The 23152-nt window shown below is 37.0% G+C and overlaps 1 protein-coding gene across 4 annotated transcripts in view; it reads left to right on the top strand.

Annotated features, from left to right (window-relative positions):
- Positions 1–23152, top strand: part of MIPOL1 (mirror-image polydactyly 1) — a 294074-nt gene that overhangs the window by 126650 nt on the left and 144272 nt on the right. For all 4 annotated transcript variants that reach the window (XM_055133477.1, XM_055133474.1, XM_055133475.1 and 1 more), the window contains one exon: positions 8089–8196. In XM_055133477.1, coding sequence (XP_054989452.1) covers positions 8089–8196 — 108 coding nt within the window. The remainder of the gene's footprint in view (positions 1–8088; positions 8197–23152) is intronic.

The following is a 23152-nucleotide window of genomic DNA, read 5'->3' as shown; positions in this document are numbered from 1 at the left end:
TAAACCACATGATAACCCCAAAGTAGAAAATACTTAAGAGAAAAATGAAAGCTGGTCACTAAATAAAGGATGAAAGAAAGCCAAGGAGAGAAGACAAGTTGTGGAGTTAAGTTCTCATAGAAAATGGAAACAAATTTCTTTGTGTAAATAATTTCTCTTTAGTTTAGTTTAGTGGACTAAACTAGTCGAAAGGCACAGAGTAGTGCGATGGATCAGAAACATAATCCACCCTGCTGCTCACAAGAGACACTCTTAAATTTTGTAATAAACTCAGGCTCGAAGACTGGGAACCAATCTTACAGGCAAAGAGCAGCCTAAAAATAGTAGTGATAGACCTCAAAATGAGTACAAACTCAAGAAGGTAATAATAGATAAGGTGGGTGTTACACTGATTAAGGGATCAAGATGACTTAACGCTTAACATATATGCATCAAATGAAGGGGTATAAGCGTTCTTAAAGAAAGTACTAATACACTTGGTTAGAGACATTGGCAGCAACACAGTAAGTGACTTACCCACTGTCATCATTGAACTATGAGAATACAAAATGATACAGAAAGGTGCTGCAGAGATAGAACAGTGGGTAAAGGCACTTCCCTCATGTGTAGTCAATCTGGGTTCAGTCCTCATCACCACATATAGTCCCCTGATAGAGAGATCCTGAGGCCAGCTGGATGTGGCCAAAACAGCTTCCCATTCCCCCCCTCCGAATTAAATTTAAGAAGAAGCCTAAAGATTTTCAAATATAGTAATTGTAGCACTGTCATCCCATTGTTCATCAATTTGCTCGAGCAGGCACCAGTAACATCTCCATTGTGAGACTTGTTACTGTTTTTGGTATATTGAATATGTGGGGCAGGGGCGGGGGAGTGTGAACTGGAGCGATAGCACAGAGGGTAGGGCCTTTGCCTCGCATGCAGCCAATCCGGGTTCAATTCCTCCGTCCCTCTCGGAGAGGCTTGCAAGCTACCGAGAGTATCCAGCCCACAGGGCAGAGCCTGGCAAAATACCCGTGGCGTATTCGATATGCCAAAAACAGTAACAAGTATCACAATGGAGACGTTACTGATGCCCACTCGAGCAAATCTATGAACAACAGGATGACAGTGCTACAGTGCCACAGAATAACTTGCCAGGCTCTGCTCTGTGGATGGGATACTCTCGGTAGCTTGCCGGGCTCTCTGAGAGGGATGGAAGAATCCAACTCCGATCAGCCGCGTGCAAGGCAAACACCCTACCCACTGTGCTGTCGCTCCAGTTAGTATATCCAATTAGTATATTCTAAATATACTAATTAAGGATATAAAATAAAACATAAATCTCAAGGGCTACAAGCTTGCATTGTCTTTAGTAAGGACAGTTGATAAATAGGACCACTCACTATGGCAACCAAGTGAAGGGCCACAGAAAAGAGAATGAAAGATTACCTCTTTAGTGCATACTAAAAGCAGGTAGATAAAATTAGGTGAGCAGCTCTCTAACTCAGGAAAGTGATAAGAAAGATTGCCACTGGCTATAGTTGTGAAAAGGGTAAAAATTACTTTGAGATATTAAAGATATTTCAGTTCTCCATAATTACATAATCACCATAGTGAGAATCCACAATTTTAGATGACATAAAAACCTGTCTTACAGATATAAAATCTTTGTCCTCTAGCAGAAGCAAATTTAAAACTATTCTGACAATTTTTCAACGACCTATTTAACACAAGATTTCTACTAAAAGAGACTCTTATTTTTCTGTACTCCATATGTCTAGCATCGAAGATAATGTAAAGAGTTGCATAACTAATAATTTGAGATAATTTGGAAATATATGAAATAAAATTTTTAAAGGTTAAAAGTATACAATGTGTTACAAAGGGAAGTAATTAGACAAAACTGGAAACCATGTCCATCATTGTAGAAGAATCTAATAAGTAATCTAGAAGTGAAAACAACACTTATTGAAGTTACAAGGCAAACAGAAAAATAGTAGACCTCATGGGAGAATCAGTAGTCTTTCTTCACTTTTAATAATATGCAGTTTATTTGTGGAATATAAAATAACATGAAACTAACACCCAAGGGCAGTAAGTAGACACAAGGGCCAGGAGTATTGCCCCGTAGCTGGAAGCCTTCCTCGAGCTGAGGGAGAAGACAGCTGGAATAGAGAAGGGATCACTAAGACAATGATGGTTGGAGGAATCATTTGGGATGGGAGATGTGTGCTGAAAGTAGAAAAAGGACCAAATATAAGCTCTCAGTATGTGTATTGCAAACTATGATGCCCCAAAGTAGAGAGAGAGTATGGGGAAAATTGTCTCCCATAGAGACAGGTTTGGAAGTTGGGGGGTGGCGTATACTGGGGACAGAGGTGGTAAAGAATGTGCACTGGTGGAGGGATGGGTGTTTAATCATTGTAAGATTGAAACTCAAACATGAAAGTTTGTAACTAACAGTGATTTAATAAAAAAATAAGAATATGCAGAATTCAAACACTTGAATCTTTAAAACATGGCAAATTCAGATGTGGAAAAGGTGAGCTATCATACAACTTTCAGTTTGTTTTTTTTTTTCCAAAATGGGAGCTAGGTTACATTGCAGGAGATAACTAAATTTTTCAGATTTGAAAGTGAAGAGTACCAAGTAGATTAAAATAAATCTGCCCTTTGACACTTTGTAGAATTGAGACTTCAGAGTGGAATACAAAAGTTATTAAAGAAACCATTGAGAAAAAAGAGATTAATTTACAAATAATTGGCTGTTAGACTAATTAAGGCTTCATAATACAGAAATAGATGCCAGACCAATGAAGTAATATCTATGTTATAGTGTTATATCCAAAAAAGTGTCAGAATAAAGTAATCAAATTTTCAAGAATAATGTCCCACTGAAAGTAGTTAAAAAAATTTTTTAATTGAATCACTGTGAGATACATTTACAAAGCTTTCATGTTTGAGTTTCAGTCATATAGTGATCAATTACCCATCCTTCCACCAGTGTACATTTTCTACCACCAATGTCCCCAGTGTCCCCCTTTCCCCATCCCAATCCTCCTCCTGCCTTTAAGGCAGACAATTTCCCTCATATTCTCTCTACTTTGAGGCGTTATGGTTTGCAATACAGATACTGAGAGGCTATCATGTTTGGTCCTTTATCTGCTTTCAGCACACATCTCCCATCCTGAACAATTCCTCCAACCATCATTGACTTAGTGATCCTAAAAGGAGTTTTTAAAGCTTGATAGCACAGCAGGTAGGGTGTTTGCCTTGCATGCAGCCGACCCAGGTTCAATTCTTCCATCCCTCTCAGAGAGCCTGGCAGGTTACTGAGGGTATCCTGCCCACAGGGCAGAACCTGGCAAGCCCCCCATGGCAATATGGGAGAAACAGTAAAAACAAGTCTCACAATGGAGATGTTACTGGTGCCGGTTCAGAAATCGATGAACAATAGACGGCAATGCTATGACAGTGCTGCAGTGCTACCTCTAATGATAGAATCTCGAATACATAAAAAAAGCAAAGATACTTTTATGTGACTTCTACCATATCTTTTAAGAATACATTTACATAAATATTTTATAAGATTAAAATTCTAAAAAAGACTTATGAAATTCAACCTTCTATTAAAAATTAAAAAAATCAATTCAATTCAAAATTCAATTAAGAAAACCAACATTCATTAAGAAAATACTGGAAAGATAACTCAAGAAAGAGAATATAGAAATCAGTCTCACTTAGTGTTACTAGCAACCTAAAGTGAAATATTTGCAAACCAAATACAGAGCTGTTTTTTATATATGCGTACATATATGGAAATTTCTATAATCAGTATGTGATGAACCATTTGGCTCATCAGAGTCATCATTATATTGTACATTTTGTTATTGAAGCAATTCATCGTGTTTGTACAACACATTTAGAAAAGGCAGAAAATAAAATTAAACACACTGGTAACTTCCTGGAAGTGATTGTTTTAAAACTTACTGCCATTTGAAAGGGAAGCTAGATTTAATATCATTCAATTTTTCTTTCCCTCCCCTCTGCCTTTTATCTCCTTTCCGGATAACTTTAGTACTATAATCATTATCCACTGGTTTGTTTTATATTTATCTTTTCATCAATAACACAGTTTATATATATATATGTATATACATATATATGGCTATTTACATGCCCTCAGTTATATGTTAATGAATCATCCAGTGCTTTTTAATTCTCACTTATATTTAACCTCAAATAATTTTCTTGAGCTTTTTCTCCATTTGGTTTCTGATGGAAATAATCTGAATAGTATTCTATGTATAAAGCTGCCATATTTCTTAATCCACTCATCTATTGATAGTTTTCATTACTTTCATATATACTAGCTTTTGCTACTTCCATATACTAGCTATTGTAAATAATGTTGCACTAGACATTGGGGTGGAATTAAACTTTTAGTGGTTATGTTTGTGTTTCTTTTAGGTAGAAAAAATGAAATTGCTGGATAATGTGGTTCTTTCTTTTGCTTCTTAGGAAAGCTTCATTGTATTTTCCAAAATAATTGCACAAGTTTCTGAACAATAGTATTTGTAGGTTCCTTTTTTGTCAAGCCTCTCCAACACTTGCTGTTATCACAGCCAAAAATTGAGTTCGTTTTTTCACTGTGGTTTTAATTTGCCCTTCTGTGATGATAACTGGTCATGAGCCTGCTTACATACATGTATCATCCATTTGCATTCCTCTTTGGAGAAAATCTCTTTAAATCTCAGGTCATTTATTTGATGGGTTTTTTTTTTTTTTGTTAAGCTTCATGAGTTCTCTGTATGTCCTAGATATTTTAAGGTGTTTGGTGCACAGGCAGATTATCTCATTCAGTTGACTGTTTTCTCATTCTGTTTGTTCCCACCGAACACGAAGCTTTGCAATTAATTGAGTTTTAACAAAATTTGAAAACAAAACTTTTAACAAAAGTTGTTCACTTCTTATTTTATGCTACTATTGAGTTCCCGCAACTATGGTATAGTTTGAACACAATGAAAGCTCTTATACAGTCAAGTGTAAAAAAATCATCATTATCATCATCATCATCATCCTGTTGATTGTCGAATTTCTCGGGCGGTCTCAGTAACGTCTCCATCGTCCAAGTCCTGAGATTTTAGAAGCCTCTCTCTGCTCATCCTTCCAACAATGCCATACTGGAGGCTTGTACTGGAGGCTCATTCAGGTTCAGGGGAATGAGACCCAGCTTGTTACTGGTTTTGGCATATTAATACACCATGGGGACCTTGCGAGGCTCTCCCATGTGGGCAGGAAACTCCCAGTAGTTTGCCAGGTTCTCCCAGAGGGAGAAGTAGGCTATAAAATATTGCAGGGCTTCAAAGCGGCCTCGAGCTTCTGGGAGTTTGCTTTTAAGTCTCTGGATGCTGGCCGTTTATAGGATTACACAGCACCGGGGGCAGTCACTGGGTGTGACCGCCTGGCTATTGGGAAATGGGAAATCTGGGCAGAGAAGAAAATAAAGTTGTTCACTTCTTATTTTCTGCTACTGTTGATTTCCCGCAACTATAGTATAGTTTGAACACAACGAAAGCTCTTATACAGTCAGGTGTAAAAGAATATACTAATCAATGAAGAAGTAATATATTGAATATATACAAAGAATAATTTGTATTTGTTATTGAAGCAATTCATTGTGCTTACATAACAAGGATTGAATAAATACAAAGAATATTAAGCAAGATTAACTATAAACACCTATCATGCATTTGACAAGAACCTTTTTTATTTAGCTCAGTTAATGTTGCTTCTCACAATTTTATTTCTGAATTAAACAAGCTCCATGTAGAAATGAAAATATACTGTCATATATATCTTGAATAAAAGTTAGTGATGCTTTCTTATGCCTCATCTATAAAAGAAAGAATTTCTACGCTTTAATGAATTGTAATTTGTATGGTAGCACAAGTAACAGGTAATCAGATAACTATTGTCCATGCTTTCTCATGTATATACAAACACCCCCAATCTTGTGTCATTCTTTATCTCCTGTGCTTATTAAAAGGAATACTTCAAATTAGCCTTTGCAAGTATCTTATGCTCCATGAATATTCTTTTATCTCTAGTGCCAAAATTATCCACCCCAACTTTTGTATTTTCATGAATCATATTTTGTTATTACATTTTAAACTTGGGCTGGAGCGATAGCACAGCAGGTAGGGCATTTGCCTTGGACATGGCTGACCCGGGTTCGATTCCTCTGCCCCTCTCTCGGAGAGCCCGGCAAGCTACCAAGAGTATCCCACCCGTGCAGCAGAGCCGGCAAGCTACCCGTGGCGATTCAGTATGCCAATAACAGTAAAAACAAGTCTCACAATGGAAACGTTACTGGTGCCTGCTCGAGCAAAATCAGTGAGTAAGGGGATGACAGTGACAGTGACATTTTAAACGTATTCAAACTTATTTAATAATTTTTCATTAACTTAATTGACAATATCAATAATTCTAATAGAGAATATTATGTAAAAATGTGATTGGTACATGGCATAAGTTGAAGTGACTTGCCTCTATATGAGCCAGTGCTGTCTCATAAGAACTTTTAACACAACTTTACTTGCTAAATTAATTTTATTTTTATTTTCTGGTTATATTTAACTATAAATACATTTGGTTTTTTCGTTGCCTGAGGCAAGTAATTTATATTCACACTCTAATTATTAATGTGTAATTTATGTCAGTACAGGAAATCTGGTCATCTTTAAGTCTCTTTCTTTTAAAAGACTTTGCATGGTGCAGGGATATTTCTGAGTGGTAAAGTACATGCTATACATGTACTCAAGTTTGGTTCCTGCACCACAAAAAAAATAAAAGTTTTAAAATACACAAAATTACTGAGGGTTGGTAATTACCTTTTAGAAGAATAAGTGCAATTTGGATTATAACTGAATCACTTTTTCTAAGCTACTTCCAGCAGTGCTTATGTGTGCTCAGGGGTCACTCCTGGCAATATTGGGGGACCATACACAGTATAGGGGATTGATCTGGGATCTTCACATGCAAGGCAAGCGTATTAATCCCTGGACTATCTCTGCAATCCTCTAACTGCGTCTTTGTTATATCATAGTAATGATAGCTTTAATTTCTGCAGCCCTCTAGCTGGCTGCATCTTGTTTATATCGTAATGGTAACTTTAATTCATATGACGTCTATTCACATGCATATTTAAACAGAACTAAGTCTTAACATATTTACCAAGTTTTTGTCACTTAAGAATGCCAGTTTTAAAACAGATGAATCAAGAAGTGATTTTTTTGTTTCATTTGAAAGTAGAATTTACTACTTTATTCCTTTTACCCTGAGCCCCAGGTGCCTTCATATAGCCATGATTTGCAGCATATCCATTTACATTCATTATGATTATTGTGTAAAGTGTTTGATAAATTTATTTTAAGGTATTATATTAAATTGGTATATTTTAATTATTTTAAGCATATGTGTTTCCATTAACTCATCCATGCTTTTGCTTGTATTTTTCTTTTTACGTATATTCTAGATCAAAATATCTTTTTGCATGTTTTACAAAAAGGTTTGATCAAAATAAAATATAATTGTTTATTCTAATTATTGGCTGTTTTTAGCACTGTTACTCTTAGTTTTTCTTTTTAAAGTTGTTTATTTTGATATTTATAAGAATATGAATATCATAATTATTTTATAATTTCAACTTTAACAAATTCATAACAATATATCATTGTATTTATTTAGAACTCATTGAGGTTTTTAAAGCATGCCTTTCTTCAGCCAAAGGATATAAAGACCATTTGGTTATTAGAAAAAATAATTTTAAGTTTTGTTTCGTATTTATTTTATAAAAATTAATTTTCTAATTTATATGGCAATATGTAGATTACTAAAAGATAAATTGAAATTTGCAAATGAAACTTGCAACTGAATTGCCAGAATGTATCAAAATATTACTATATTCATAATCAGCATTACTCACTGTTCATATTGCAAAAGATATCTTGTCTTTTAGAGAATATAATTGTTTACATTAATTCATGTACCTTAGTGAAAAAAAATGCTATAACTCCTTTACTTAATGGGATTCTTCCCCTGTGGCAGTGCAAACGGCTAGAGCAGGAGCTTCATCATCTGAAAGAGCAGAACCAGACTTCAGCAAACAACATGAGACATCTGACTGCTGAAAACAATCAAGAACGTGCTCTGAAGGTAAATCTCCGTTCCTTCTTGCAGGCAAATTAAGGTTGTAAGCCCTTGGTGCCAGCTTTCTGTGCTGCATATATCAGTTGTGTACATTTCAGCAGAAGTGAGCTGTGGTGTTTGCCAACAACCCCTTCTTTAAACACAGATACAGCACCCTTCTGTTATGGCATTATATTATTTCATGTATGTGTACATGAAAACAACACATTTTTAGAGTTTTGAGTGGTAGCGTATTAATAACTTTTGGTACGTGTTCATTCAGTTTCTGATTTTGTAGTATGTCAGTTTATTTTTTGGTTAATAAAAATTAAGCATGGTTAAAAGGTGTCCATGCTTAAAAGGAAAAATTAAGCCATGAATTAATTTTCCTGCATCAATATTTATTAGACTAATTTTTTTTTAAAGATTTGAAATGTTAGCAACCCATACTGGCAGGCCTTGAAGAGTGTATGTTTGTTAATTGAAAGAGTACTTAGAATGTTGATTAATACCAAAAAGAAACATAAACTAGATGCATCCTCCTAGATTTTTAAACAAAGATTTTTTTTTTTTTTTTTTTTGCTTTTCGGGTCACACCCAGCGATGCTCAGGGGTTACTCCTGGCTTTGCACTCAGGAATTACTCCTGGCGGTGCTTGGGGGACCATAAGGGATACCGGGGATCGAACCCGGGTCGGCCGCGTGCAAGGCAAACGCCCTACCCGCTGTGCTATCACTCCGGCCCCCGAAACAAAGATATTTTATGACAAGGTTTTTTTCTTAATGATTTGCTGGGCAAGAGTCATCAAGAGGTCTTTAATTTCTATTTTAATTATGTTTTTTTTGTGCAATGATACTTAGGACTTATTGTTCTCCTTTTTGGTCACCCAGATGCATGACATGCAGTAGTCCCTGCCCTCAAGGTGCTTAGAGTCTCTCTTGGAAGTTAAAAATAAAAACAGAAACCTATCTGTAAGAAGCAGAAAAGAGTTATCATGATCATTTTTGTGCAGAGAAACAAGAAGTGCTATCCCAGGGAGATTATTATACTCTCTTTTCTCAAATTCCTATTTTTAGTGGGAGTGAGGGTTTGGGCTACAACTCGTGGTTCTTAGGGAGTAGTCTTGGCAGTGCTCGGGGGACCATATGTGGTGCTAGGGATTTAATCTTGGTTGTCTGTGTGCAAGGCCAGTGCCTTACCCTTGCACAATCTTTCCAGTCCTTTAAATTCTTTTTATTTTTCCTTCTGGTTAGTTGTATAACTTAATATTTCAAGGTCATCTACTCAAACTGAGGAAATCAGTGACAATTTTGTGTTGAATATATTTTATATTTACCCATAAAAGATGAGGTTTCATTGAAAGCAGATTTTTCTATAAGTTCAGCTTCGTTTTTAAATTCTCAGCGGTAGACTACAATAACTTCTTTAAGACACTTTCTCTTCTTTTCCCTTAAATAGGAATATAAATTAGAGTGATAAGTGGAAAAGATTTATATGTTGCTAAAACTTGCTTTGTTATCCCAAGTCATTTATATTTTACAAATGCAGTTAAATGCAGCACATTTTTAAGGTATACTTGCAAAGAGATCACAGTGCTATTTCATTGGCTCTGTGATGTGGTTATTTCTACTTAAAACCAAACTTAAAATTTTCAGTTTGCTGATTATCTAATTGCATAGACTTTAGTCTGACATTTTTGGTTATGTTCTTATGTCAAATTGAATTAAAAGCAACTGTTATTTGTGGAGAGAAGTGAATTCACACTTACAAGATTTAATTACACACCAACAAAGTTACATTTTTTTGTCTTTGAGTTTTGGGGCTATACCTAGCTATTATCAGGACTCACTTCTGGCTGTGTTCTTAGGGGTCACTGTAGCCAGTGTTTGGGAGACTATATCTGTGTGCAAGGGATCAAGCCAGTATTGGTACAAGACAAGTGCCTAGCCCATTATACTATCTCTTTAACCCTCCAAAGCTACATTTTTAAATTCTGAAAAGTATACTGTTAAAATATTTTCCAATTATCTACAGAAGCCTCATATTTTTTCTCTTGTCTTCTAATTGTTCTTAACTTCAAATATGAACTAAGCCAAGTTAAATTTTTTGGGGTAGTTAGATTTTTTCCTAACTCTCGCCAGTTAAGTCTTTTAAAGGTCTTTGTGTTTATTTTTGCTCTTTGAAAATATGTGCATGTCTTTGTAAGCAATCCTAGTTTGATCCCCAAGCACCACCTGGAATGTACCAAAAGCCAAAATAATGTGTTTTATGTGACAGTGGCTTTAGAAAAGTTTTTAAGTCATTTTTATATCACATTTTAATGAGAAATCATGATTTATGATGAAAATTTGGACATTTTTTGTACATTTGATTTGTTCTGAATTGTTTCTAAGATTCTCACCAGGCTTTACAGCCATATCAAGGCAGTGCTAAGGGCTTACTCCTGGACCTGTGCTTTAGGGATCATTCCTGCCAGTGCTCATAGGACCATGTGTGGTGCTAGGAGTTGAATCAGGGTCAGCCTCATACAAGACAAGAGCCTTAATTCCTGTATTATCTCTCTGGCTCCCAACTTGAGTATCTTAAGTTTTCCTTTACTTCAGAAAATTAAAAACCAAATCCCCAATTTGTCTCCCTACACTTCCCTAAGTAAAGGTCGGGAGCCAAGTCAAATATTATTGATTATATAACTTAACATTTATTGCCAAACATACACTTTCTTTACTTTTACTATAGAATCTGGAAATGGTAAATATCTTCTCAGCTTTTACTTTTGCAACTGAAACATAATCAGATTCTATATCATTGGTGAGAAAGGAATGAAAATATGTCTGGAAAGTTTTTATTTTCTTGACATCAGATGTGTACATATTAGAGAGATGGATCGATGTGCTAAGTTTATGCTTTGGGTGTTGGAGGCCAGGTTTGGTCCAGTACCACATCATCCCCTGAGCATGGCTGCAAGAAATTCGAAGCATCACTGAGTATTGCCCCAAAACCAAGCCTAATTACAACAAAAAGACATAGTAAGCAGGCACTTCCTTTCTGATTACCTTAGATTTTTGACTTGCTTCCTGGAATTCTCTTATTCCTCATATATCTATAAAGAAAATACCAAGAAAAAAGCATTATTGAGCCTCTTAACAAGTGACCCACTCTGAGACTAAGCCACACCCCAGTGAACTCAGGGCTATCTCCTGGCTCTGCACTCAGGGATCACTCCTGACCTGCATTGGGGAACTTCTGTGGTGCTGGGGATCAAAGCCAGTAGTCCTTGAAAGTGAGACTTGGCTTGCAGTACTGGCAGTTGAATCTGGGGCTGAGTGCTTGCACAACACGTGCTTTAGTACTTGAGTTACTTTCCTAGCCCTGCACTACTTTTAATTTTCTTTTGTGTTTATTTTGGGAACATTTCTTTCTAGTGTTGATCATCATTCAGCCATTTCCCATTATAGTTTCTAGATATGTCATTAATTTCCTCTGGTGTTTACTAGAAATTGTGATTTTTTTTTTCAAAAATTCATTCACTAATATTATTTGACCACTCCTCTAAACCAAAAAATTTCTCAAGCTTAGGGGGTTGATTGTTTATTGTGTAGTTTATTTCCTTGGAGAATTTTATACTTTGATGAACTCCTTGCAAAGTTAAGTGTTTTAAACCAAAATATAATTTAAATCTGAGTGGAAGGCAACATATTTATTTTCTGGTAAGTTCAAGTCATAGACGATGTGCTATTATTCTGCCAGTGTTGTCTCCACAAATCACTGCTCAACTCACACTCCCTAGAGTATCTAATTTCTATTAAAATTTTCTGCCTAGTGCAATATCAGTAATAGCTCTTCACTGTTGACTTCAGAAATTTGTTTATGTTCATTGTCCTTTACTATTAAGGCATCACTATAGGATAAATCATTTTAAGAGACTATCACTGTATCACTGTCATCCCGTTGCTCGTTCATTTGCTCTAGCGGGCACCAGTAATGTCTCCATTGTGAGACTTGCTGTTACTGTTTTTGGCATATAGAATACTACACGAGTAGCTTGCCAGGCTCTGCCATGCAGGCGGGATACTCACGATAGCTTGCCGGGCTGTCCGAGAGGGGCAGAGGAATTGGCCAGGTGAAAGGCAAACACCTTAGCCGCTGTGCTATCGCTCCAGCCCTTTAAGAGACTAAATAAATAATTAGAAATAGCATTGTATATAATGGTGCCTTAATTTAAAAAAAAAAAACTTAAAGAGATTGTGTAAATCACGATCACGAAATCCCATTAATCATTGATTTCTTGGGCGGGCTCAGTAACCTCTCATTTCGTCCTTTCCCTGAGATCTTAGAAGTCTATCTCAACTAGGCTCTCCCAATGATGTCTCACTGGGGGCTCTTTCAGGGTCAGGGGAATGAGATCCAGCTTGTTACTGGATTTTGCATATGAATACAACCATGGGAAGCTTGCAAGGCTGCCCCATGTAGGCAGGAAACTCTCAGAAGCTTGCCAGTTTCTCCCAGGGGGATAAGTAGGCTACAAGATATTGTGAGGCCACTTTGCTTTGTGCTTCTGAGAGCTTGCTGTTAAGTCTCACTCTGGATGTTGGCCGTTGATGGGACCTGGGTTCCCACACACACCTGGGTTCCTCTGCCAGTACCTTCATGCATGAGACCTGTCTGAATGTGTGGAGAGGGGCTTCGAGCATGGCTGTAGCTAGGTTCCTGTGGTCTTCGGCCGCTGGGAGCTTTGCTTGGGGTGGGGAGGGAAGCTGGAGACCATCCCCTTCGAGGGGCCCCGGGGAAGACAGCCAGGCGTGCGGGCAAGAGACTCTTTTATTTATTGTGTAAATAAGCTGTAATAACTGTACTTCATAGAACTTGATCTAATTTCTTTTTTTATTTTTTAAATTTTCATAAAGTAGTTCACAATATTTGATTACATTCAATATTCGAACACCAATCCCACCATCATCATACCTTCCCACCACCGTATTTCAGGAGTTTCCTTCCTGAACCCCAACCCCTGCCCCAAAGCAGACCCAAAATAATTTATTTTGTATTGTTTGTGTGTGTGTGTATTTGTAAAAATATACTTCCTCTCTAAGATTGGTGCCTTTTACTTTAACCCCCATCAAATGTGGTACGCTATTCTTGGAATATTAGTGGTGTGAGGCAAATGCGGCCTCACAGTTCTGGAGGTTTTCGACTGCCGGGGCTGGAGCGATAGCATTCATCCTAGCCCTGAGATTTTAGAAGTCTCTCTTTACTTTACTTTAGGGCATTTGTCTTGCACGCTGATGACCCAGGTTCGATTCCTCCGTCCCACTCGGAGATCCCGGCAAGCTACCGAGAGTATCCTGCCTGCAAGGCAGAGCCTGGCAAGCTACCCGTGGCAAATTCGATATTCCAACTACAGTAACAACAAGACTCATAATGGAGATGTTACTGGTGCCTGCTCAAGCAAATCAATGAACAATAGGACAACAGTGCTTTGACAGTGCTTCAACAGTGTTCTTGTGTAGATGGTGTAGATGCCAAAAATTGGAATCGTTGGATCATTTGGAAGGATACAAAGAAATTTCTAAAATCCTGTTCATGATTTGCTAAATCACTTCTAAAGGAAATAAAAGAAGATACAAAGAAATGGAAATGTATTCCTTATTCCTGGATTAGAACTGATATGACCATCTCACCTAACGCACTCTACAGGGGCAGTGCAATCCCCATTAGAATTATCATGAGAATTTTCAAGGACATTGAAAAAAAAAAAAGTTGAGTTTTTATTTTGGGGCCACACCCAGCTGTGCTCAGTATTTATGCCTGATCAGAGATCAGAGCTCTCTACTCAGAGATCAGTCATCAGGGTGCTTGGGAGGCCATGTATGGTGCTGGGGATCGGATCCCTACCTGTATCACTATATCTCTGTCATCCCGTTGATCATCAATTTGCTCGAGCAGGCCCAGTAACGTCTTCATTCATCCTAGCCCTGAGATTTTAGAAGTCTCTCTTTACTCATCCTTCCCAATGGTGCTGCATTAGAGGCTCTTCAGGATCAGGGAAATGAGACCCATCATTGTTACTGTATTTGACATACGAATACGCCCTGGGGAGCTTACCAGGCTCTTCCCCGTGTGGGCAGTAAACTCTCGGTAGCTTGCCAGGTTCTCCAATAGGGAGAAGTAGGCTATTAGATGTTGGGTGGCCACATCACAGCCATGCACTTCTGGAAGCTTGGTTTTATAGTCTCTGGATGTTGGCCATTGATGGGATTACAGGGCATTCGGGGCAGTTTCTGGGTGTGGCTGCCTAGCTACTGGAAAATGGGGAATCTGAGTGAAAGATGCCCAGTCCTAACCCGAGCAGCCTTGGAGATCTCAGCCCTGGATCTTGCACACCTGGGTTCATCTGCCATTTCTTTCGTGCATGAGGCTCATCTGAACATGTGAAGAGTGGCCTTGAGCATGGCTGTGGCTGGGTTCTGGAGGTCTTCAACTGCCAGGGCTCTGCTTGGGAAGGGGAGGGAAACTCAGCCCGCCCCCTGTGAGGGACCCCAGTGAAAACAGCCAGGCATGGGGGCAAGAGACTCTGTGTCGCTCTCTTCCGGGAGTTTGATTTTATATTCTGGATGTTGGCCATTGATGGGATTTCACGGTGCCAAGGGCAGTTTGTGGTGTGACTGCCTAGCTACTGGAAAAAGGGGAATGTGGTTGGAAGAGGCCCAATCCCAATCTGAGCAGCCTTGGAGATCCCGGCCCTGGGTCCCACACACCTGGGTTCCTCTGCCGGTTCCTTCATGCGTGAGACTTGTCTGAATCTGCTATAAGCCCCTACCTACTATAGGCAAATATTCTTCCTGCTGTACTATCACTCTGGACCCACATTAAACACTTTTATGGAGCCATAAAACTCCTGGAATAGACAAAGCCATTCTGAGAAAACAGAAGACATTATATTTCTTAATTTAAATACATTTCAAGACCATAGTAATCAAAACTATTTGGCTCTCCATTAGAGACAAATTCTCAGATCAGTGGAATACCATTGCAGTGAACATAGGTATATATGTCTCCTTATGAATTAATGTTTAAGTGAACTTGGTAGATGTTCAGAAATAGAATTGCTCAAGAATATGGAGCATTCTCCATATATAAGTAAATAAAGAATATGAAGGTTCTATACTTAATTTTTGAGTAATCCCCAAACATTTTCATTATAGATGAATCTGTTTAAAAACTGGTTAGACCAAATTCTTTCATATGGCATGGTAATAGTTTATAATGTGTTTTTCAGGTACTTGCTTTTATATCTTTGCTCTGGTAGCAACAAAATACATTATCTTTGTGAATTTATTTTGTATCTTTGAAGTAAGGGGGTGTAATATCACCTCAATGAGTAATTATGATTTTTGTGAATTATATTATTTCATGGTTTTCCTTATCTGCTATATATTGATGAGATAAATGGAATTCAGACTCACACACACTTAGAACTATGGAACAAAAAGTTAATTTCAAGCTTACATGTAAGTATATCTTAGTTATTTCTAATATGTTATTGGTAGTTCCTACTTTTTCTTTAAACCTTTTTCCAGAACTGTTCTGTATCTTAATTATGGTAATATATCAATCTACGTGTGGTATTATTGCATACACACACACACATACACACACAGAGTGCATGTAAGGTTAATGAAGTCTGAATTAATGCATTGGTTTTGTCCCTATTGTTGGTTTTCTAATTTAGCAATTTACTGGGAATTATACAAAATAGTTATCATTAGGGAAATCAAATGGAAGGTGTGTGGTATATCTGTGGTTTTTAAATATTTGTAAATTTATAATTGCTTAAAATAACATATTAAAATTAAGTCACATCAAACTAGAAGGTTTTTGCATGGCAAAAGAAACTTAGGATAAAGTAAAATGAAACTACTTAGGATAAAGTAAAATGAAAAAGTAGGAGAAAATATCTGCACACTAGATATTCAGGTAAACAGCTATATTAGTTTATAAGATATATAAAAAACTCAGAAAACTAAAAAAAACAATAATATTATACAAAAATGGGGTTGAGAAGACATACATACATACATACATACATTCAGGAAGTATATGAAAAAAATGTTTATCATCATGTATTATCATGGCAGTTCAGATGAAAATGAAATGTCTTATACAGTGAAAATAGTATATGTCAGAAAGACTAGAAACAACCTTGTGTTGGGGAGTGGTGAAGAACCTTCATTCACTGTTGGTGGGATGTTGTCTGGTTTAGCCTCTGGCAAGCAGCAAGGAGATGCTCAAGAGGAAAAATAAAGATTCCATATGATCCAGTGATTTCACTTCTTAACATTTATCATAGAACATAAAACTATTAACTCAAAAAGATAATGTCTACCTGTGTTTATTGCAACACTAAATACAACAAGCAAGGATGTTAAAGCAACCTAAATGTCTAATGACAAGTGAATGGATTTTTTAAATTCTGGTATGTGTGTGTGTATTTGTGTGCTTATACACATATATACATATATTATAAATATATATATATATAATTTGCAGTTAGCTGGAACTGGGATGGTACCAGAGAGTAATATGGCATCTCTTTTCACATTAGTCCCACTTCTCTTGCTGTTCTTTAAATACACTATCCATACTTATCTCACACACCTTTTACTATTCTGTTCCAGTTTTCAAAGAACAGCTCTTCCTCCAAATGTTCAAAATATTCATAAGGTCCACTTTCTTGACTACAGGTTTAGTACTTCTACTTTCTCCATGAGAAAGGGAAGGCCCTAATCAATGTGTTCGAAGTCACATTCCTTATTCTTACAAACATATTCTCTATCCCCTTCCCTTCTTTTTGTCTGAAGTGCTTATCACCATTTAAGAGCATATATTTAACTTACTAATTACCTTTGTATTTGTTTTTCTTCGTAGGAGTGAATAATCCATGAGCTTAGAGATTTTTTTGTTTACCTTGTATATTTTTATATTTACAGATGATATTGAAAATATTTGGCAGTAGTGACCAATCAGCAGATGCCAGCTGTTAATAATTTATATAATGCACCTATATATGCCAGATGAAAACCAGCCCTGTGTCTCCTAAAAATATACATAATCACCATCAAATAAATATTTTCATAAATTGATGACATACATGCAATAGAGTTAACCCTTTCCCTCCTTAACACTTCATATGCATTCATTTTCTAGTACACTTTGCAATGTATGAGTTTCCATAATTTTCTTAACGCTTCCTATAATGTTGAATATTTAAGTTGTTTGTGGGTTTGCATTTTAATGAACTCTACTGTGAAAAAATTCTGTAATTATTTCACCATATTTATAAAATTTTTTATTTGATTTTTATTTTTAAGTATATAGTTTTAAAAACCTAATTTCAAGGTTTCACAAAAGGTGGAGATAAAAAAAAATAGTAACTTTCTTCCTTCTGTTTAATTGATTTCTGTTCCACAGAAGAAATTACTGACGGCTCCTTTAGCGGTTTATTTCTAAATCTACACTATATTTCTAAATGGAAAGTTTATACTATTTTATTGTCTTGTTTTTTTATTACTGATTTTTCTCTATAAATATGAGGGTTTTAGCTTTTTTATATTATATCTGTGTCTAATTTATTAAAATTTCATAGCTATTATATTTTTCAAATATCTTAATGTGAATTATATTTTGGGGACAAGAATACGATAGCACAAGGATTAAGGCACATATCTTGCATGCAGGTGACACTGGTTCAAACTTAGGCACCACACAGTTTGAAAATATCAGTGATTGCAGCCTTGGGGACAAAGTGACCATCACTGGGGTGCCCTGGGTAATCAATCCCAGGCACTATAGAGTCTGAATACCACCGTGTCTTCATGCACTTGCATTGAATCAGCAGCCCTGTTGACTGAGAATCAGAAGGAGCAGTCTGATTGCTCTGGCCTCCAGACCACAACTTGGGAGGCTTCAAAATTAATTTATATCATGTTCCCTTTAATATATAAACATTTAACTTTTTTTGCTTTTATGATTTTTTTCCAGTTTATTTTTAGTTGAATCACCATGAGATACAGTTACAAAGTTGTTCATGACTGGGTTTCTGTCATACAGTGTTCCATCACCCATCCCTTCACCAGTGTACATTTCTCACCACCACTGTCCCGTTTCCCTCCTGTCCCCTACCCCCCCAGCCTGCCTCTCTGGCAGGCACTTTTCTTCTTTCTCTCTCTAGTTGCTCTCTTTCCCTCTTTCCTTTTGGACATTATAGTTTGCAATACAGGTTCTGGAAGTTTATCATGTTTATTCCTTTACCTACTTTCAGCACTCAGTTCTTGTCTAGAGTGATCATTTCCAACTGTTTTTGTCATAGTGGTCCCTTCTCTATCCTAGCTGCCCTCCTCACACCACTACTTATGGCATGCTCCCAACCTTGGGACAGTTCTCCTGGTCCTTTTTTGTACTGTCCTTGGGTATTAGCTTCTTACTATGTTATTTATATATGTATGTATATATGCCACAAATGAGTACCTTCATTCTGTGTCTGTCCCTCTCTCTCTTTGATTCATTTCACACAGCATGATATTCTCCATGTTGATCCATTTATTTGCGAATTTCATGATTTCACTTTTACTAGTGGCTTTGTAGTATTCCGTTGTATAGATATACCACAGTTACTTTATCCAGTCATCTGCTCTCAGGCACTCAGGTTGTTTCCAGATTCTGTCTATTGTAAATACAAATGGGACTACATTAAACTACAAAGATTCTGGGGCTGGAGCGATAGCACAGCGGGTAGGGCATTTGCCTTGCACGTGGCCGACCCGGGTTCGAATCCCAGCATCCCATATGGTACCCTGAGCACTGCCAGGAGTAATTCCTGAGTGTAGAGCCAGGAGTAACCCCTGTGCATCGCTGGGTGTGACCCAAAAAAGCAAAATAAATAAATAAATAAACTAAGAAGATTCTGACCTCAAAAGAAATGGTAACAATACAAAGATAAAGACAGCTCATGGAATGAGAAAAATTATTTACACAATAGCCATCTGATAACAAGTTATTATCCAAGATACATAAGGCACTGGTAGAATTTTACAATTAAAAAAATCCAACTCCGTCATAAAATTGGGCAAAGAAATGAACAGAAACTCCTCAAAAAATGCGAATGTCCAAAAGACACATGAAAAAATGCTCAACATCACTGATTATCAGGGACATGCAGATCAAAACAATGAGATATCAACTCACACCACAGAGACTGGCAAACACCAAAAAAGAACAGGAGTAACCAGTGCTGGCGTGGATGCAGAGAGAGGTACTCTCCTTCATTGTTGGTGGGAATGCCAACTGGTCCAGCTTTTTTGGAAAACAATATGGCCATTCCTCAACAATCTAGAAATCAAACTTCCGTACACCCCAGCAATACCAATTCTGGGAATATACCCTGGGGACCCAAAAAGTGCAGAAGCACCCTCTGCACCCATGTTTATTGCACAATAAACATTTAAATTTAAAATTAGAATAAAATGTGAGAGAATAGCACACACTGAAATGACATGTGTACTTAGACTTTTTAAAAATTGTTTTAAGAAGCGGTTGATTGTTGTACCACAAATTCTCCCAGTTGGGTGGCAGTTACTCTGTGTGGTTTTTTTTATTTCTAAATATCTTGTGAGCAGAGGCATAACATCCTTTGTTCTGAACTCAAGGGATATTTGTTTAGTGAATTCCCTTGAAGGATAGATCGTAGTGTGTCTCTCTCTAAAGGAAAAGACAGATTTGTTTACTGTATAATAAAAGCAATGTCTCCCTCTGGAACAGAGGTCATTCACATTTGCTTGCAGCATATTAGAAAAGATTTGGCTTCCCTTAACTTGGAATTCTTAAGTTAGCTTGTGAGCCCACTGTGGTTGCCACCTGGCTCCCTCTGCATTGCCCCCATGAAAGCTGGGGGCAAAGGTAACCAATGCAGACACGATGCTTCTGATGTTTGTGCTGTCTTGAGTAAATAAAGCTCTCTGTGACCCAGATTGCTGTGTTATCTGCCAGTATCCATAAAAGTGGAGGGGTAATTTGTTAGCTTGCAAATAGCACAGGAAAAAATCTTAGACCCTTTATAATAATTGAAAAGCTGCATTTATTTTTTTCTTTCTCAATATTTTGTATTGACTTTAATTTGTGTACTATATGTCAGAGTATCTATGTGTTCTCTACTAGACACCCTCTTATTAGTTAATACAGTTCATCTGTCTGAGGCCCCTACAGATATTGTTCCCTTCTTTTGATTTATGGACTTTGTTTTTCTTTCTTTGGAGCACTCTAACTGATTGTTCTGTAGAATATTATAGTTTTTCTTATGTTGTATCTCCTTTTTGCTAAATTTCATGTTTCCTCTCTTTTTCTTTTCTTTTTTTTTTTTTTTGCATAGCAGTTCAAGTGTTCGCTTATAGAGAACAGAGGGATAAGTTCAATTTTCTGCTCCATCCAGCCACTCTGTGCTTTTATATTGTCAGTTTCAGCCATTGGCACTAAGCAAAATCATTGAAATAAAGGAATTTACTGCTATGTTTTTATAATGAGCCTCGCTATTTGTGTGGTCTTTTTTCTTTGACCTCCTGTTTGCCTTTTATATGAGACTATCTAGTGCGTCCTACAGCATTAGTTTAGAACCAGTGAACTTTTAAAACTGTTGTCAGTGATGCTGTGTGTCAGTCCTTCAAATTTGAATGATTACCTAGCTAGGTAAAATATTCTTGTTTGATGCTGACTTTTTTCATTGTGTTGGCAACATCATACCATTCCCTTCTTACCTACAGATTTTGTTTGAAAGATCTGCTCCTAGTCTTAATTTTTTGCTTTACTGTTGCTGTTTCTAGAATTATATCTCAATTTTTTGAAAGGGGAAAATTACAACAGATTGCTCAGGAACACAAAGATCATAAGAGATTACTATGAATAGCTTTATGTCATTAACCTGGAAAAGGAGAAGAAAAGAATAAATATTTAGAATTATATACCCTCTCATGTCTGAATCAGGAGGAAGTAGATAAGCTGGACTGTTAGTTATAAGTGAGAAATTGAAACGGTAATTAAAAGTGTCCTCCAAAGCAGAATCCCAGGTACCCCAGGTACAGACTTGTTTGCCAGTGAGTTTTACCAAACCTTCTAAGGAAACTATTACTTGTACTCCTGAAGCTCTTCCAAATAGTGAAACAGACATCTCTCTCTCTCTCTCTCTCTCTCTCTCTCTCTCTCTCTCTCTCTCTTTCTCTCTCTCTCTCTCTCTCTCTCTCTCTCTCAGGGCTACATCTGGAGGTATTCAGGGCTTAGTACTGGCTCTGTGCTCAACTATCATTAACTATCACTCCTGCTGGCTTGGGGCCCATATGGGGTGCTGGGGATCAAACCTGGATTGGCTGTGAGCAAGGCAAGTGGCTCTATGCATTGTGCTATTGCTCTGGCCAGAGAAATCCTTCTTAACAAGATTGTGAAGCTAACATTACTCTAATTCTAGAAGCAAGCAGATGTTACTAGAAGAATATAAGAAAATCATAGATTGATATCTGATAAACATCAGTGCAAAGATTCTAACAAAATTGTAGTAAGCTGAATCCAACAATATATCAAAATACAAAGCATGAGAAACTGGGATTCAGTTTAGGGATGTAAGGATGGTTCAGTATATGCAAATCAATCGATGTAATGCTCCATATCAATAAAGATATAAAAAAATCTAATACCACTATTGCTATGCAGAGAGAACTTTTGGCAAGTTTCAACATCTGTTCATGATTAAAAATCCTCAACAAAGTAAATATGGAAGGAATGTACTTATCATAGTAGTGGCCAGATACAAAAACCCCACAGCTGATGTACTCAGTGGCAAAAAACCTGAAAGTCTTCCCACTGAGATCAAATCACAATGTCATGTCTACTTTCTTTACTATGATTTAACATAGTTTTGGAAGTCCTTAGCCCCATAGTCAGAAAAGAAAAAGAAATCAGAGGTAGCCAACTTGGGATAAAAAGAATGTTAAAATATCACTATTTGATTCCATTGTGTGAAGATGATGTGACACATAGAGGAGATCCTAAAGACTCCACCATAAAATTCTTTGAAGTAATAATCTTAGTAGCTGGATACAAAATCTATACACAGAAATGTGTTAAATTTCTATGTACAAATGTTGAACTAAAAGAGGTTTTTTTTTTAAAAAAAAAAAATAATGTCTCAGAACAGCAGGCATCTAAGAATTGGTTTAAAAAGGTTTGCAAAAAACTTGAACATAAAAAACTAAGTCACCTTTAAATAAGAAGAGGAGAATATATGGCCATGAGAAAGTACTACATTACCATGTACTGTAAGAATTAACATTGTCAAAAGCACAGTGGGTAGGGTGTTTGCCTTGCATGTGGCGACCAGGGTTGGAGTCCTCCGTTCCTCTTAGAGAGCCCAGCAAGCTACAGAGAGTATCCCATCCACACGACAGAGCCTGGCAAGCTACCCGTGGCGTATTTGATATGTCAAAAACAGTAACAACAAGTCTCACAATGGAGACGTTACTGGTGCCCGCTTGAGCAAATTGATGAGCAGTGGGATGACAGTGACAGTGACCCAAAGCATTATGCAATTTTACTGTAGTCCCCACTGTTGAAGAACAGTGATGTTCTTCAAGATATATATATATATATATATATAACAAATATCACTAAAATTTGTGTGGAATCATAAAACACTCTGAATAGCTAAAGCAAGTCTTAGAAGAAAGTTGAGAGGTATTGCATTTCCTGACTTTAAATTACACCACAAAGAAAGCACAGTAATCAAATCTGTCAAAGGATGACACTGGTGGTTTTTGACCTTTCTTGATAATGTCATTCTCACCACTGTGAGCTGCCATCTCAAGTGGTTTTTATTTGTATTTTCTAAATAAGTGATGTTCAGAACTGTTCTATGTGTCTGAGGGCTATCTGTATGTCTTCTTTGGAG

The sequence above is a fragment of the Sorex araneus genome, chromosome 3 (assembly GCF_027595985.1).
Source record: "Sorex araneus isolate mSorAra2 chromosome 3, mSorAra2.pri, whole genome shotgun sequence".
NCBI lineage: Eukaryota > Metazoa > Chordata > Mammalia > Eulipotyphla > Soricidae > Sorex > Sorex araneus.
The sequence above is the reverse complement of the archived record's forward strand: the minus strand, read 5'-3'. Positions and strand labels throughout refer to the sequence as shown.